The following is a 15735-nucleotide window of genomic DNA, read 5'->3' as shown; positions in this document are numbered from 1 at the left end:
TCCAGCTAAATTCACGGGAATCGGTCCAGGGGTGAGAGGAGCGACCCCCGATTCCCTCCAAATTACGAGCGATTTAAATTAACCTTTTACGAGAAATAAGATGGCGTCTCAAGGCGAGCGGGAGCCGGGGGTATTAGAAATGTATATGTGTAGTAATGTAGGATCCATGGTCCAGGATGAAAACCCCGAGCAGGAAATGTTGGTTGTGCAGGAACACGAACTCGTCCAACTGAACCCAGAGCCCGAAATAGGTGCGGCGGCGGCCGCGGTGTATGACACCTCCCCTCCCCCCCTCCGCCAAAACCTCCCGATCCTGGCCGAATCGGCTCACCCAAGCGCACCCGACATGGCCCAGCTATTCGCCATGCTGGCGGCAATGACAGCGAGGATGGATACAAACACAAATGAAATGAAAAACGAAATAAAAGGCATGAACAAGCAAATGAACGAAATGAAAACGAAAATGGAAACAAACGCACTCGAAATGAAAAAACTGCGGGGTGAGATGCAGAAAATAGGCCGAAGCCTGCAGGCGGGCATGAAGGCGACGACAGTGGAGCTCAAAATGGCGACGCCACGTGTGGGAGCGAACGAGCTGGGAGGGAGTTCAACGGCTGTCGGGCCCGCGGTGGAGGCAGGTAAGGAGAAAATAATTCGGGAGACAAGAGACGAGGTGAAAGTAATTGGGAGGGAGAGAAAAGAACAATTAAGACGGAAAGCAAGGATGAGGTATGCGGAGATCGTGAAAGAGCAAGGAGTGAAAAACAGGGAAGGACGGGAGCGACTTAAGGAGAAAGCAAGGTTGACCTACATAAAGATAAGGGAAAGACGCCAGAAAGAAGCAGAGACTAATAGACACGAGGGAACAATAGAAACGAAAAAATGTACAGAGACACGGGAGATGGGAACGATAGAGGAGAGACTGCATGATAATGACGCGGTTAGAGACGCACACACACACACAGAGGTAGTGGAGGACGATGAGGTTGAGCTCGCGGAGCGTGTAGGGACCCGGTGCGAGCAGCGGGATAGCCTCCTCCAGGAACGAGGGGAGGGAGTATGCCCCCTTGAGGCGAGTCACGACCAGGTGGGTTCGGTCGTGCTTTGCGAGGTTGAGGGGACGAGTGCTGTGGACGGGTGCACGCCGAGCTTGGGGGGTATAGAGGCCCCGGAGACCCTTGTGGGGACACGAATCCCCAGTGTGGTTGTCCCGGTGTGTGTGGTGTCGAGGTGTGTGTTCACGAGTGTGGCGAAATGCGTGCTGCAACGCACGCATAGCGTAGGTGCAAGGGCGTGTGTGAGAGCGACCGGGTGGGTGACAAAGACCCCGTGTGTGGAAGCGACCCCGTGTGTGAGTGGTGTGGTGGCGACTGTGCCGGAGTATGTGCTTCCCAGCACGCCGTGTGTAAAAGGGGCACCGCAAGTGGAAGAGGCCGTGTGTGAGTGAAACGGCCAGTATGAATGGAGCACCACGTGTGAGTGGTGTGGTGGTAAGTGTGCAGAAGATCGTGCTTCCCAGCACGCCGTGTGTGGATGAGACACCGCGGGCGAGTGCCCCCGCGTGTGTGAGTGAGACACCGCGGGCGAGTTCCCCGCGTGTGTGAGTGAGACACCGCGGGCGAGTGTCCCCGCGTGTGTGAGTGAGGCACGATGTGTGAGTGAGACACCGCGGGCGAGTGCCCACGCGTGTGTGAGTGGTGTAGTGGCAAGTGTGCCAAAGGGCGTGCTTCCCAGCATGCCGTGTGTGGATGAGGCACCGTGTGTGAGTGTCACCGTGTGTGTGAGTGAAACGGCCAGTATGAGTGAGGCACCGCGGGCGAGTGCCCCCGCGTGTGTGAGTGGTATGGTTTGTGTGAGGGAAATGGCACGAGTGAGTGGAAGGCCGCGAGTGAGTGGAGCCACGTGTGCGAGGGAGATGGCATGCGTGAGTTAACGGCCGAGTGCAAGGGAGACCGTGTGTGTGAGAGAGCGGTATGTAAGGGAGATGTCGGTGGGCATGTGTGAACATGCAGCCGCGTCTCCCGGGGTGAGTTTAATGGTGAGGTGTGTTAGCGTCGTAACACGCGGGAGTGCGTGTGTGGAATGGAGACGGCGACAGAAGAAAGAAAGCCGAGTAGCGGCTGTAGTTGTTTCGGGGACCGTGCCGGGTTCGCCCAGCAGTGAGCACGAGGTCCGTGCTGTGCAACGCACGAGGCCCCCACGTGCTCGCTTGCGAGAGTGAAGTCCCGGTCCGGAAACGCCAGCGGTGGATTTGCCGATCCCGCGGATTGACAAAGTTTAGGCAGGATTACGGATTTGGACCGGACGGGTTCTCCACGCGATCGTGTGTGTTAAGCTCCAACGGGCAAAGCACATGTGTTCGCGTGGGGAACCCCTCGAGACGTGGGGCTTGTGTTTTTTTATGCGCACGGTGACGCCATGGCTGCACGTGGGGTTGGAATCCGGCAGGAGGGGTATCCCTGCCGGATGGTACCGTCCAAGGAGGGACAAGGAACACGTGCAGCTGCATGACGTCACGGGCAGGTGCAAAGCGCGCGAGCTGTGAGTTGCCGCGCTGGTGCTGCGCATGTGAAAAAAAAATAAAAAGCAAGCCTCACTTTCGGGTGCACAGGATTCCTGGGCAAGGGGTGGAAGACCCCCTTGACCAGGGCACATTATGGAAACTAGTTAGGGGGAAGGGTTAGCTTAGTTAGACCGACTTCATGGGGCAGGGGTAAGTCCTCATGGAGTCCGTGGAATGGATTAGTTAGAGGGATTGTAGCCAGATGTAGGTTGGGTAAATAATTTTTGGGACATTTGAGAACAGTGACAGACTTGTGAATGTGTAGAGGGGACGTAGCTTAGCTACCTAGTGTGAAAAGGAGCGTGCTACTAGTTTAAGGGACGACGTGGGAGCACGAGTTAGTTAGGGGAGGTAGTTAGAAGGATGGCAGAGTCCAGCGGTGAGTGTGTTGAAGAGTTGGTGAGTGAAGTGGAAGCATGTGCTTGGTGAGTGAGTGAGGCCAGTGGGTCTGTGTGAGTGGAGCGAATGGGGAATGCATGGTGCGATGAGTGATTGGGGGGAGGAGTGACTCCCGCCCAAGGGACCTCGGGGTCAGAGTAAAGTAAGTTAGCTGGGTTAGTCAAATTGAAAAATGGAGGTCGTTTTGTTGTTGGTGGAGAAGTAGGCTCGAAACCCGTTTGGAGGGGTGCAGGAGCCCTGTTGACGGGCTGGGAGCGTGGCTGCGAAAGGTGAGTATCGCTGAGTGGGTACCCCGGGCACCAGGCTAGTCGGCCGTAGTAGGCCAAGGGCCCATGGGGGGCCGGGATAGCGTAGTGGGCACGGGTGCGCCTGCTTGGTGCGGGGGCCCTGGGCGCCATTAGCCGCGTGGGCAGTGTTGTGGGCACGGGTGACCCTCGGAAAGGGGCCTGGGAAGCCAGCCTGCCACGTGTGCGTTTCAGGGGAGGTGCCATGGGGGGCACTCCCCGGTGTTTAGGGAGCTGGTAGGCTCGGAGGCAGTGTAGTGCCCGGGGGTGCCATAGCGGGAGAATCGGCAGAGGGTCGTGCCTGCCAAAGGGAGCCACGTGTCCCAGCCATGAGACCGTGTGAGGGCACGGAGAGAAAATTGGGGGGCGAGGCCCGAAATTGTGAGGACACCAACACAGGCGACGGGAATCTGGGTTGTTAGAACCAATAGTTTAAGCGAGAGGCGCTTGTTGAAAGCCCCGGGGTAGTTTAACAGTTAAATGGTTAGGGTAGATTAGGAAGTGTACCCCTCCGCACCATCCATCCCCTCGCTCTCGTTGTGGGCCGCTGGACCGACTTTGTGTTATAGATCGCTGAACTCTGGGGAGGCCATCCTGAGGCTTCGTTGGGCCTCGACACAGGACGCTAGCTCTCCCTTATTCCCCTCCGGGAAGGGAACGTAGGGGTTGGGAGTAGGCTAGGTGACAGGATAGGTTAGCCGAACAAAGACGATAAGGGGGGTTAGGGGACGATTTATAGTGGGGAAGTAAAAATAAAAAAAATAAGTTGGGGCTAAATTGGGGTTTGACAAATTAAGGGAGTGGGTATAGACAGTGACAGGCAAAGGCGATAGGTTGGGAGGGAGACCGTAGGGTAGGTCCGAGCCCGCCTTCCGAGTGGCCAGCACCACCGCACTCCCTCCACCAACCTCCACTGAACGGCAAAGGCTGGCCAGCTTCATCTGCTGGCTGCGTTGCTGCAAGGCAGAGGCCGGCCAACTTCATCGGCAGCTGTTGTTTTGCTGCAAGGCCTGTGCCGGCTGGATCGGCTGCAGCTGCTGTGCTGCAAGGCCTGTACCGGCCGGATCGTCTGCAGCTGTTTTCTGCAAGGCCTGTGCCGGGCCAGTTCATCTGCCGGCTGTGTTTTCCTGCAGCGGCCTTGTTCTGCAGGCTGTGTTTGCCTGATCACCTTTGCCATGCCATGCCCACTGCCCCTGTTCACCAGCCCCGTTCAATTTTTGCTTTGCCCCCCCCCCCTGTTCATTTCCATGTGCGCCAGGATCAGAAAGCAACAGTTTGCAAGCTGCAAGAACTGCCCTGTTGGCAGCTACAATACGGGCCTGCAGTGGCGGCCCGTGCACCGTGTTTGCGTGCATCCATTCATCCATCCATTCGTTGTGGTCATTGCGTGTGCCACTTGAGCTGGCACGGAGACTGTGTTTGTGCAGCCCATGCACCGTTGTGGTTCACTGCGTTCAGTTCAAAAGGGAAGGCCTTGGACTGCGTGTGAGCAGCCGGCCACGTTCCCTGTCACCTGCATTGTTTGAGCCAGAGACTGCATGCGGGCAGCCTGGCTCCCTGCTAACTGCTTTCTTTTTGCAGAGTCCATTGATCCTGGGCCATGGTTTAGTGTAAAATTTGTAAGTTAAGGTTAAGATGTGCTGTACATATGAGTGCGCCCCCGGCATGTCTGTCCTAGCGCCGGCAATTTTATTTAAGTCGTCCGTGTGAGTGAGTTTGTTTCGGTAGTTACTTAGCCCTCAGGTTATTTCTTTTGGGGACACGAATACCATGAATGTCGCACTCAGGGATCCGTAGGTAAAATGTACTAGGGGAAAACTACACATGATGGCAGACGAAAATTTGACGACTCAGGACGAGTCTGTAAAAAGGGGAGGGGGTAGTGTTGTGGTTGACGAAATTCGCAAACCACCATTCAGGTCCCTTAGGTGAGATATCTCTGTAAGTATATGTGTAGTTAGGCCCAAACCCGTTGTTTCGAGGGAATAAATGTCATTCATTCGGGCTGCGACCCTTCAGGATAGCCGTTTTTCTTTTACTATCTTTATTTTGGACCAGCCGCCATTACTACCATTACTACCACCACCAACCACGTCTCAACAGCCATCACACAACAACCACCAACCGCAACGCCACTTCACAACAACAGCCACGACCCTTGCCGTCACATCTCGCTCTCGCAACCATCGCATCACCGTCATTCCCGCGCCGCTTGTGGGCACCGATACTGGACTCGTGCAGGGCGCGCACCGAGCAGGGGTGCAAAGGCACCAGCCTTTCCGAAGCAATCGGATCAAAAACGACTCACGCCCACTTCTGTTCCGTCCTATCGGCGAGCGTGGGGCGATTTGGCCCCGCCTCCAGGTGCGTCGGAGTGCGGTCGCTATATGCAGATTCATGGATCAAAAAGCATTCACTCCCACTTTTCCTCTGTCCAATGGGGAGCCAGCCGGAGGTGAAGGGTCAGAGGTAAAGGGTCGAAGGTGAAGGAGCGAAGCCACGGGGGCTATAAAGGGCCGCGTTCGCTCGTAGTTCAGTCAGTCAAGTGGAGTTCGGAGTTGAGTTGGTTAGAGCCAGTCAAGAGAGGAGTCGGAGAAGGCAGTTGGACGGAGCTGTGGAGAGTTGGAGAGGTGGCGGCGGCGAAGGCAGTCGAGGGGGTGCTCGTGTCAGAGTCGGGGCGCTGCGGAGAGGAGATGCCGGCAACGCGACCGAGGTCGTGGTGGAGACGCTCGTCGCGGGACCCGAGCCAGGGAGATATCCTCATCCCCCCCGAGCATCAACAACCCCCTCCTGTTTCCCCCCGCGCTGAGATAGTGCGAGAAGGGGGCCCCGTTCCCACCCCATTCCAGACACTGTCCGCGAGGCCCGCGGAGTCGGGGCGCCACCGCCATTTTGCGGCTCATCATCAGACGGGTAGGCCCGACGCGGTCTCGGCCCCAGGCCCGTCTGCCCCCATCATCCTTGAGGGTGGTCCTTTTCTTTTGCTTTGAGTATATGTGTTGTCGCCGCCGTCTGTGAAGTAAAACTGTATAAGTGTTGCCGTGTGCTCGGTAGTCGGTGGTATATCTGCATTGTGTTTTGCTTTTACATTTGCTTTTTGTGTATTATTGTGTGTTTCTTCTTCTTTTACATTTGCTTTTGGTGTAATTGTATATGTGTGCTTTCCGTTCATCACGAAATAAATGTGCTTTATGTTGAACTGTTTTCCCGTTTCGCTTCGTCTTTTCCTTTATTGAATCTCCATCTTACTTCACGTAAAGGGTTGGTCGTGGGCTAAAACACCCGATAATTAATCGAACCGTCCAGGTTGACGATAACACCGCTCGGTTATCCCGATAGTACGGAACGGGTCGCTTAAAGTGGCCTGTGTCCGAAGTCGACCTGCGGCGAGGTGCGATCGCCCGGTCTACCCTCCGTGTGGGTACTTAGGTAGGTCGAATTTGGTGAGCAACCCTATCCCACGCGGGGGGGCGATTGGCACGATCGTGGTGAGGTCGAAAGGCCCACCCGTGACTAGTTCCCGGCGTTAGTCCGAGAGGGTCACGACGGGATTGTCCGTCCGGTGGGCGACGTGCCGCGATTCGAGTTACGTGGCCGTTCGCACGCCGGCGGGCGCGAATCCGCAACAATATATATATATATGTATGTGTATATGTATATATATATATATATATATATATATATATATATATATATATATATATATATATATATATATATATATATATATATATATATATATATATATATATATATATATATATATATATATATATATATATATATATATATATATATATATATATACATATACATATATATATATATATATATATATATATATATATATATATATATATATATATATATATATATATATATATATACATATATACATATATATATATATATATACATATATATATATATATATATACATATATATATATATATATATATATATATATATATATATATATATATATATATATATATATATATATATATACAGTGGGGAGAACAAGTATTTGATACACTGCTGATTTTGCAGGTTTTCCCACTTACAAAGCACGTTTCGGTCTGTAATTTTTTATCATCGGTACACTTCAACTATGAAAGACGGAATCTAAAACAAAAATACTGAAAATCACACTGTATAATTTTTAAATAATTAATTTGCATTTTATTGCATGAAATAAGTATTTGATCACCTCCCAACCAGTAAGAATTCCGGCTCTCACAGACCTGTTAGTTTTGTCTTGAAGAACCCTCCCATTCTCCACTCATTACCTGTATTAACTGCACCTGTTTGAACTCGTTATCTGCATAAAAGACAGCTGTCCACATTCAATCAATCAGACTCCAACCTCTCCACAATGGGCAAGACCAGAGAGCTGTCGAAGGACATCAGGGACAAAATTGTAGACTTGCACAAGGCTGGGATGGGCGACAGGACAATAGGCAAGCAGCTTGATGAGAAGGCAACAACTGTTGGCGCAATTATTAGAAAATGAAAGAAGTTCAATATAACAGTCAATCTCCCTCGGTCTGGGGCTCCATGCAAGATCTCACCTCGTGGAGCCTCAATGATCATGAGAAAGGTGAGGGATCAGCCCAGAACTACATGGCAGGGCCTGGTCAATGACCTGAAGAGAGCTGGGACCACAGTATCAAAATTAACCATCAGTAACACACTTCGCCGTCATGGATTAAAATCCTGCAGCGCACGCAAGGTCCCTATGCTCAAGCCAGCGCATGTCCAGGCCTGTCTGAAGTTTGCCAATGACCATCTGGATGATCCAGACGAGGAATGGGAGAAGGTCATGTGGTCTGATGAGACCAAAATAGAGCTTTTTGTTTTAAACTCCACTCGCTGTGTTTGGAGGAAGAAGAAGGATGAGTACAACCCCAAGAACACCATCCCAACCGTGAAGCATGGAGGTGGAAACATCATTATTTGGGGATGCTTTTCTGCAAAGGGGACAGGACGACTGCACCGTATTGAGGGGAGGATGGATGGGGCCATGTATCACGAGATCTTGGCCAACAACCTCTTTCCCTCAACAAGAGCATTTTCGATGGGGCATGGCTGGGTCTTCCAGCATGACAACGACCCGAAACACGCAGCGAGGGTAACTAAGGAGTGGCTCCGTTGGAAGCATCTCAAGGTCCTGGAGTGGCCTCGCCAGTCGACAGAGCTGAACCCAAGAGAAAATCTTTGGAGGAAGCTGAAAGTCTGTGTTACCCAGCAACAGCCCCGAAACCTGAAGGATCTGGAGAAGATCTGTATGCAGGAGTGGGCCAAAATCCCTGCTGCAGTCTGTGCAAACCTGGTAAAGAACTACAGGAAAGGTCTGATCTCTGTAATTGCAAACAAAGGTTTCTGTACCAAATATTAAATTCTGTTTTTCTGATGTATCAAATACTTATTTCAGGCAATAAAATGCAAATTAATTATTTAAAAATCATACAATGTGATTTTCAAGATTTTTATTTTAGATTCCGTCTTTCACAGTTGAAGTGTCCCTATGATAAAAATTACAGACCTCGAAGTGCTTTGTAAGTGGGAAAACCTGCAAAATCGGCAGTGTATCAAATACTTGTTCTCCCCACTGTATATGTCTGTATGTATGTGCGAATACTGCGGGCTGCGAATATACCAAGAGTGACAGTTGAGAAGGAGGTAAATTTACCTGGAGTGACAGTTTGGGCAGCCATATCTCCATTAGGGACAATTGGACCCTTTTTCTTTGAGGGATCTGTCACTGCAGAAATTTACCTGGATATGCTACAAACCTTGTTTTTGCCCAGGTACAAGATCAGGACTGTTATTTCCAGCATGATGGAGCTCCACCTCATTATGGACGTTATGTTCGTCAGTGGCTTGATGAAAACTTTCCCAGAAAGTGGATGGCCGCCGCGGTCCGATCAAGTGGCCGGCACACTCCCCAGACCTTACACCTCAAGATTTCTTTCTTTAGCGGCTCATGAAAGACCTGGTTTATTGTGAAAAGCCTCGTACCATTCAGGAATTGAAGGCTCAAATCACTGCAAAGTTTGAGGAAGTTGATATCGAACTCTGCAGACCTGTGTGCCGCTCTGTGCCTGCTTGGCTGCAATTGTGCATCGATCATGAGGGAGGGCACTTTGAAAATTGCAAGTAAAACAGCTTGGTACAGTTCGGTAATATTTTTTTCTTGAATAAATGGTTAGATAAACATGTCATTCTTTTATTTCTACGTTCTTGTACACTGTAATACAAATGGCAAACAAACAATCAACTGACAGAAATCAGGCGCTACTTCTGACTCACCCTGTAAATGTACATATATATTGTTGCGGCCACGGGTACCGAGACACCAGCTTGTCACTCGAGGGATTAATCCCCGGTTGTCCTCGGTAGAGCCAGACCTGGGGCCATCACTCACAATTAACGTTGTGGTACTGTGGGTTGTTTTAAAACCACGAACACCACCTAGTTAACCACGAGTTACAGTGTCCGCCGTCTAATTATTCAGTTTACCTTGAGGTCACGTGGTTACCTGAGCGGGGAGCACGCCCTCGGCAAAGCACCAATGTTATCTGATTAGATTTTAATTAGGGCGGCCGAGCGTTTTAACCGCTGGTACATGCCGACGATTTATTGGTCAAATCTGTGGTAATTTCCTCCCAGTCTATCTCGGTTCGAACAATGCTCGACCAATGGAAGGAAAGGACAAACACGGACAGGTTGGAAATTGACAAATAATTTATTAATAATAAAATTAATAAATAAAAAGAACTTTTTATTTGCAGAGGTAAATAAATGAATTAATTTCAAAGCAAAATCAATCAAAATGCCAGGAAAGAGCCAAAGAGCAGATGCTTATCGGGGGTTGACTTACTTACAGCTAAACACAGACAAGGGTACCCAGCAGATCATTCAGGGGGAGGGGAGGGGGAGAATCGTCTTGCTCACTAGAAAGTCGTCCATGAAGCGAAAACGTCCTGAAATGCGTGCATGTCACGTCCGTCGCCTGCTCCCAGCTTTGCCGTGCACCCTCTCGTGGGACAGCCTTGAATGCCAGTCAAAGTCTGGAGGGCACCGAGATCGTCCGTCACAGGTTTAGACCCTGGTGTTGGTGATCGACCCGTGCCTCACTTGTTGGTGGCACTGCTCACACCCACACCACACGCTCGCTTGCCGAAGCACTGGAAGGGCGAATTGTCTCGTCGGTGCTGGTCAGCCACCCGCTTCTTGGTCGCTTCTCTCGCCCTTTGCTTTTTCCTCTCTCCTTTCGTTTTTCCTCTCCTCACGCTTTTCTCTTCAGAACGCTTTTCCCCCCTCCTTTCTCCCCTAACTTTTTCTCTTCAGACTTTTTCTCTTCAGAACGTACCTCTCGCTCGTTTTTATATCCCCGGGCCGTCTTCCCGGGGTGCCGTACGCCCCAAGCTCACCCCGCCCCACTGGGGCACGGTTACCATGACGACCCGTGTGCTCTCAAAAAAGGCGAGCGTCGGAGCTCACGAAAGATTTCCGCTGAGGAAGAATGGGGGCGGGCTTCAGAGCTCGTGAAAGAATGTTGCTGAGGAAAAATGAGGCGGGCTTCAGAGCTTGTGAAAGAATGTTGCTGAGGAAAAATGAGGACGGGCTTCAGAGCTCATGAAAGAAATGTGTGTGAACGTGTCTGTCGTAAAGAAAAAAAGCTTCCCATAAGAGAGGGGATCTATCCTTTACCCTTCTCAACGCATCACATTTAAGATCCCATTAGACATGGGGATGGGGCTAATCTGAACATGCATCTAAGGAAATAACTATCTGAGGACCTGGATGTGTGGATGCATTCATCAGACCAGATTCTGAAATCCGTAACAACATATATATATATATATATATATATATATATATATATATATATATATATATATATATATATATATATATATATATATATATATATATATATATGTACATATATAGAATAAAACTCAACACATGTATATTTACACAAACACACACACATATATATGCACTGTATTTTCATGAAAATGCTTTATTTGACCTCTGTGACCTTTGTGATGCTGAAATGACCTTCAAGTTGAAAATCCATGATGGCATCCACTCATACCATTCATTTTCTCCATGCTGTAAACAATTGATTTCGCATGGATTCCAGATGTTAAAAAAATGCAGTTGTAAGTTGAAAATCAGGTCTTGGTTGGTCTCCTATAAGAGAATCCTGGTCTGGAGTTCGTATTAGATTATGGCCGGCTGTTAAGTAGTTATTTAATGTCTGTAACTCCCACATCTTCTCTCCTCTCCTATCCCCAACCCCCTTGTCCCCCCCCCACCACCACCATAAGATACATGTGATCTTTAAATTCATGTTATTGCTGTAGCTTTGAACTTTGTTTGCCCAATGGAAAGTTTCCTCTCACCTGATGTCTTTTGATTCTTTTGTGTCTCTTTTTTTGACAGGCTCCTTCTCTATGCCTCTGGTGGTGTTGATATTTATATCAACAATTCCATTCATCACTGTCTATTGTCCACATTCACCCCTCTAATCCCTTTGGAATTTCTCTTGTTAGATATACCTCTCTGCAACCACCTAATGTTTGTTTGTGTGGTGTGCTGTCCATGGAAGGATGATAAATCTACATACCTCTATTTCCACAAACATGGATCAACTCATCGCCATCCATCCCAATTCTCTGTTCCTCATTTGCAACAATTTGAAATGCCACTATACTCATTGGGTGGGTGTCAGCTCTGCAACAATCATTGTTGGCATTGGAACCAAGCCTAACCCAAACTGTAAACTTCCCAACATGGATCTCTGCAACTGGAACGTCCTCCCTCCTTGACATAGTTCCTATTGGCTGACCTTCTATCCAACCTCTCCTGCTCCTCTTCTGCCCCTCATGGCTCCCCACACACACACACACACACACACACCACCACCACCACCACCACCACCACCACCACCACCACCACCACCACCACCACCATCCCTCACAATCACCACCTCTCCTGATGATCGTTCATTCAACCAATCTCACATGTCAAACTCACTCATACAACCAATCTGAACAATCCAACTCACTAATTCAACCAACCTCACCCATCAAGCTCACACATCCGCCTTAAAATTAACTTATTATTTCATATTGCTAAAAACAACTTTTGAATAAAATATGTGGCTATTTCCTTTCTCCTGTGGCTAATCATTCTAAACCTGGATTCACCACAGTGGCTAATTCATTTTGAAAGCCAGAACACACCCAGATCTCATCCCTTCTGCAATTATCTTGAAAATATTGAGGCTGAACTCTTCAACCAGTCTTTTTACTTTGTCATATGGTGGCACCTTGTCAGGTCTGTCTTAATTGTATGCTCCCCCTCCATCTCATCCCTCATCTCATCCCACAGGAGACTCTGCTTGAGACAACACAATTTTTTGACTCAGTATTTCATATCTCATATGCTCAAACATCCCATTCTCTCCCCATCTTTCCTCCTTATACCCACTGCCTACCAGAACTTGTGTCTTCAAGGTCCTGATTAACACAGCACAGGGTGGGGGTGGAAAATGGTTCTCAGTGTCTATGTTCTGTGGTAGAAGTCATTGGGACCTCCATCTGTGGCTCAAATCTCAGTTAAAAGTTTGAAGACCCATATCTTCGGAATTTTGTAACCTGCAGAATTGAAATTTTGGATGGTTTCATTGTTCAAATATCCCTCTTTCTTCCCAATTTCATTAACATGTGAGAAGTTGAGATTTCATTGATGTGTTGTTTTCTAGTGGAATGATCCAACTTTCATACATAGAGTTGGGCATACCAACACATGATCAATCTTTTTCAATCTTGGCATGGGAGACTGATTGATTAAGTTTTGCAAGTCATTTCAGGAAGAATTTCATTTGCATTGAGCAACTAATCTATCTTGGTAATAACCCTGTCTTTCATCTTATTCACAAGTTGAATCAAACAGGCAAAACTGTCAGTTTCACATCTCATGTCTTGTGTGACATTTACTAATTGAACAAAAATTCTGTCCTTGTTTGGTGATCTTTACACCTCTGTTCACAGGCATTGCAAAAGAAAGTTCCAAGTATCAATGGGATCAGTCAGCATACGAAAATGAACTCCCTGTGCGCTGTCGAAACACAAGTGGAATTCTCAATAAATCACGTCTTGGCTCTGGTATGTTCCACACAACACACAATTGCTTCTTCGGGACATATTAGTGCAGCACTCTGCTTTGTTTATTGATGTCTTTGTCTATCGTTGTTTGTCGCTTCAGGTGGCCGTGGAAAATGTGTGAGGCACAATGAAATCTGGTACACCCCAAATGAGTTTGAAGCTATGGCTGGACGTGCAAACAGTAAAGACTGGAAACGCAGCATCCGCTATGGTGGAAGACCCTTGCAGTGCCTCATCAAGGTGGGTTGCCTGCATTCAAAGGGGAGAGACTTACTTTTGAGCACAAAGGACTTTCAGCCTGCTTGCACATAAAAGTGTACTTGCAATTAATTTTTTGGGAGTCCCATTGATGTAGATTAATGAATAAAAGATATGCTCATGAGAGGTTAATCAAATTATTTTCCAAGCAGTCATGCAGTATTGTGCTTGCAACACTCAAGCTTTGTTGATAAATAATAATTGCTAAGTTCAATTGTGTGAGCATTTTGCAGTCTTTTCATTTGATTGCACAGAGCATGTTTAATAGAAAAACAAATAGTGTTTGAAAAGTAAGTTAAAAACAGACTTCAAACCATTTTCATCGGCTATAATCATGTCAACTTCTTGTCGCAAAAGTGTTGCCTCGACTTAATCGTGTTGACGTCAGCCAAAATCGTTTTGCACTCCCGAAACCGTCACTAATATTTCTTGTTTTGAATTACAAGATAATGACTGTCATCGCACTTTATTTTTACGTATTGTTTTCTCGACTTGGATTTAAAATATGACGGTGAAGAAGTCAAGAAAAATAATTGTTATGAAATTAAATCGAGTCTTTCTTGATTTTGGCCAGCAAAATGATTTGCATAATTGCATGCAAAATGCTGATGTTGACTGCTGAGACAGGCTATTTTATTTTTCAGCTGAAATTTTTTTCAATGGTGATCTTTTGAGCTTACAACTACAAATTTTTTTCATGCACCTCTTTCAGTTGTCGTCCGAATTCGATTCCTGACTGAATTGGATACGATATTATCCAGTTTCATGTCCCCTTGTATGTGCTGTGTTCTGATTGTTGCAATGCCTTGCATGCAAAGAACCAGGGTGACTGCTTATAGGTTGGGAATCAAACCCAATCTAAACAGCTCAAAAGTGAGTATTCTACTTCTGAGCGATCATATCAACTCATGGAATATTAAATGGTATGCAACAAATTTCAATTTCAGACTTTTTAATAACTTCGAGAAGTTTTTTTTTTGTTTCAAGCTTAATGATTTTAATATAGTGTACTGCAGTGTATTTTCAACCTCTATTTTATACAAAGATAATCCAGTTAATGACGAACTTTGTTGTATCACATTCCTGTGAATTTGAACTCAAGGTGTTCTGCTCAGCCATCCCATTCACTTTTCATAATTATAAAAAATAACAACAATAATCATGATGATTATTAATACAGTACTACAGTATTTGATACGTTTTTATTTACAAAATATATACTTGAGTGCTTTACAATGAGCTAACTTGTGGCTGTCACAATTTGGAAATGAGCCTCAAATGGAAACTTGGATTATGGTTACAAACTCTTTTCAATAATAATAGATACATGTCACTCACTCATTTGCTCACTGACCAATAATACTGTTACAATAGCTTTTTGTTTTCAATATGTGAGCCTTTTATGTCACCCAAGAAATTCATATATATATATATATCATGAAAACGATGTTTGTTATGGTTTGTGCAAAGTAGAAATTAACCTGTATAATCTTTTTTTTGTGGAGAAGTTGCAACACAGAATGCATCAGGACGTAACAGAATGAAAACAAAAACAGAAAGAGATGTGGGAGGGCATTCCAACACCTGAGTTGAGGGACAAAATGGTGGGGATTAGGAGAAAGAGGGGATGTGGGAAGGAAGGAGGATAAGAGGAGGGCAATATGGTGAACTAGATGGATACAGCCACAAACTCTCAATCAAAGAGGAGGAAGGAAAAGCTGGAAGCTCGGAAAGAGGTGGCCTTGGAGGGTGTTAATAGGGGTAGGAAAGATCATGGTTATGGATGGGGAATGACCTGAGATGGTGGTGAACAGCTGTCTTGAAGCCTTGGAGGGACGAGTGAGATTGAAGAAAATGAGGAAGTTAGCTGCACAGGTGGGAAAAAGAGGAACAAATGAGTGGAGGTGTGCGGTGAGTCTGGATTTTGGGAGTTTCACCAGAAGGGGGTTCCTGGAAGACCATGTACGTCCTGGAGAAACCTGGGGGGAGGGACAGAGTGTGGAAAGGGCAGAGGGTGCAAAACCAGAAAGGAGGTGGTAGAAGACA

General features: G+C 47.3%; 1 protein-coding gene across 2 annotated transcripts in view; it reads left to right on the top strand.

Annotated features, from left to right (window-relative positions):
* Positions 1–15735, top strand: part of LOC147024416 (deformed epidermal autoregulatory factor 1 homolog) — a 328494-nt gene that overhangs the window by 150063 nt on the left and 162696 nt on the right. For both annotated transcript variants that reach the window (XM_085884328.1, XM_085884329.1), the window contains exons 4-5: positions 13318–13431; positions 13532–13671. In XM_085884328.1, coding sequence (XP_085740454.1) covers positions 13318–13431; positions 13532–13671 — 254 coding nt within the window. The remainder of the gene's footprint in view (positions 1–13317; positions 13432–13531; positions 13672–15735) is intronic.

The sequence above is a fragment of the Eptatretus burgeri genome, chromosome 6, assembly GCF_056783735.1.
Source record: "Eptatretus burgeri isolate ZD-2024b chromosome 6, Ebu_testis_v1, whole genome shotgun sequence".
NCBI classification, from domain to species: domain Eukaryota; kingdom Metazoa; phylum Chordata; class Myxini; order Myxiniformes; family Myxinidae; genus Eptatretus; species Eptatretus burgeri.
This window is presented reverse-complemented; position numbering and strand designations above follow the sequence as displayed.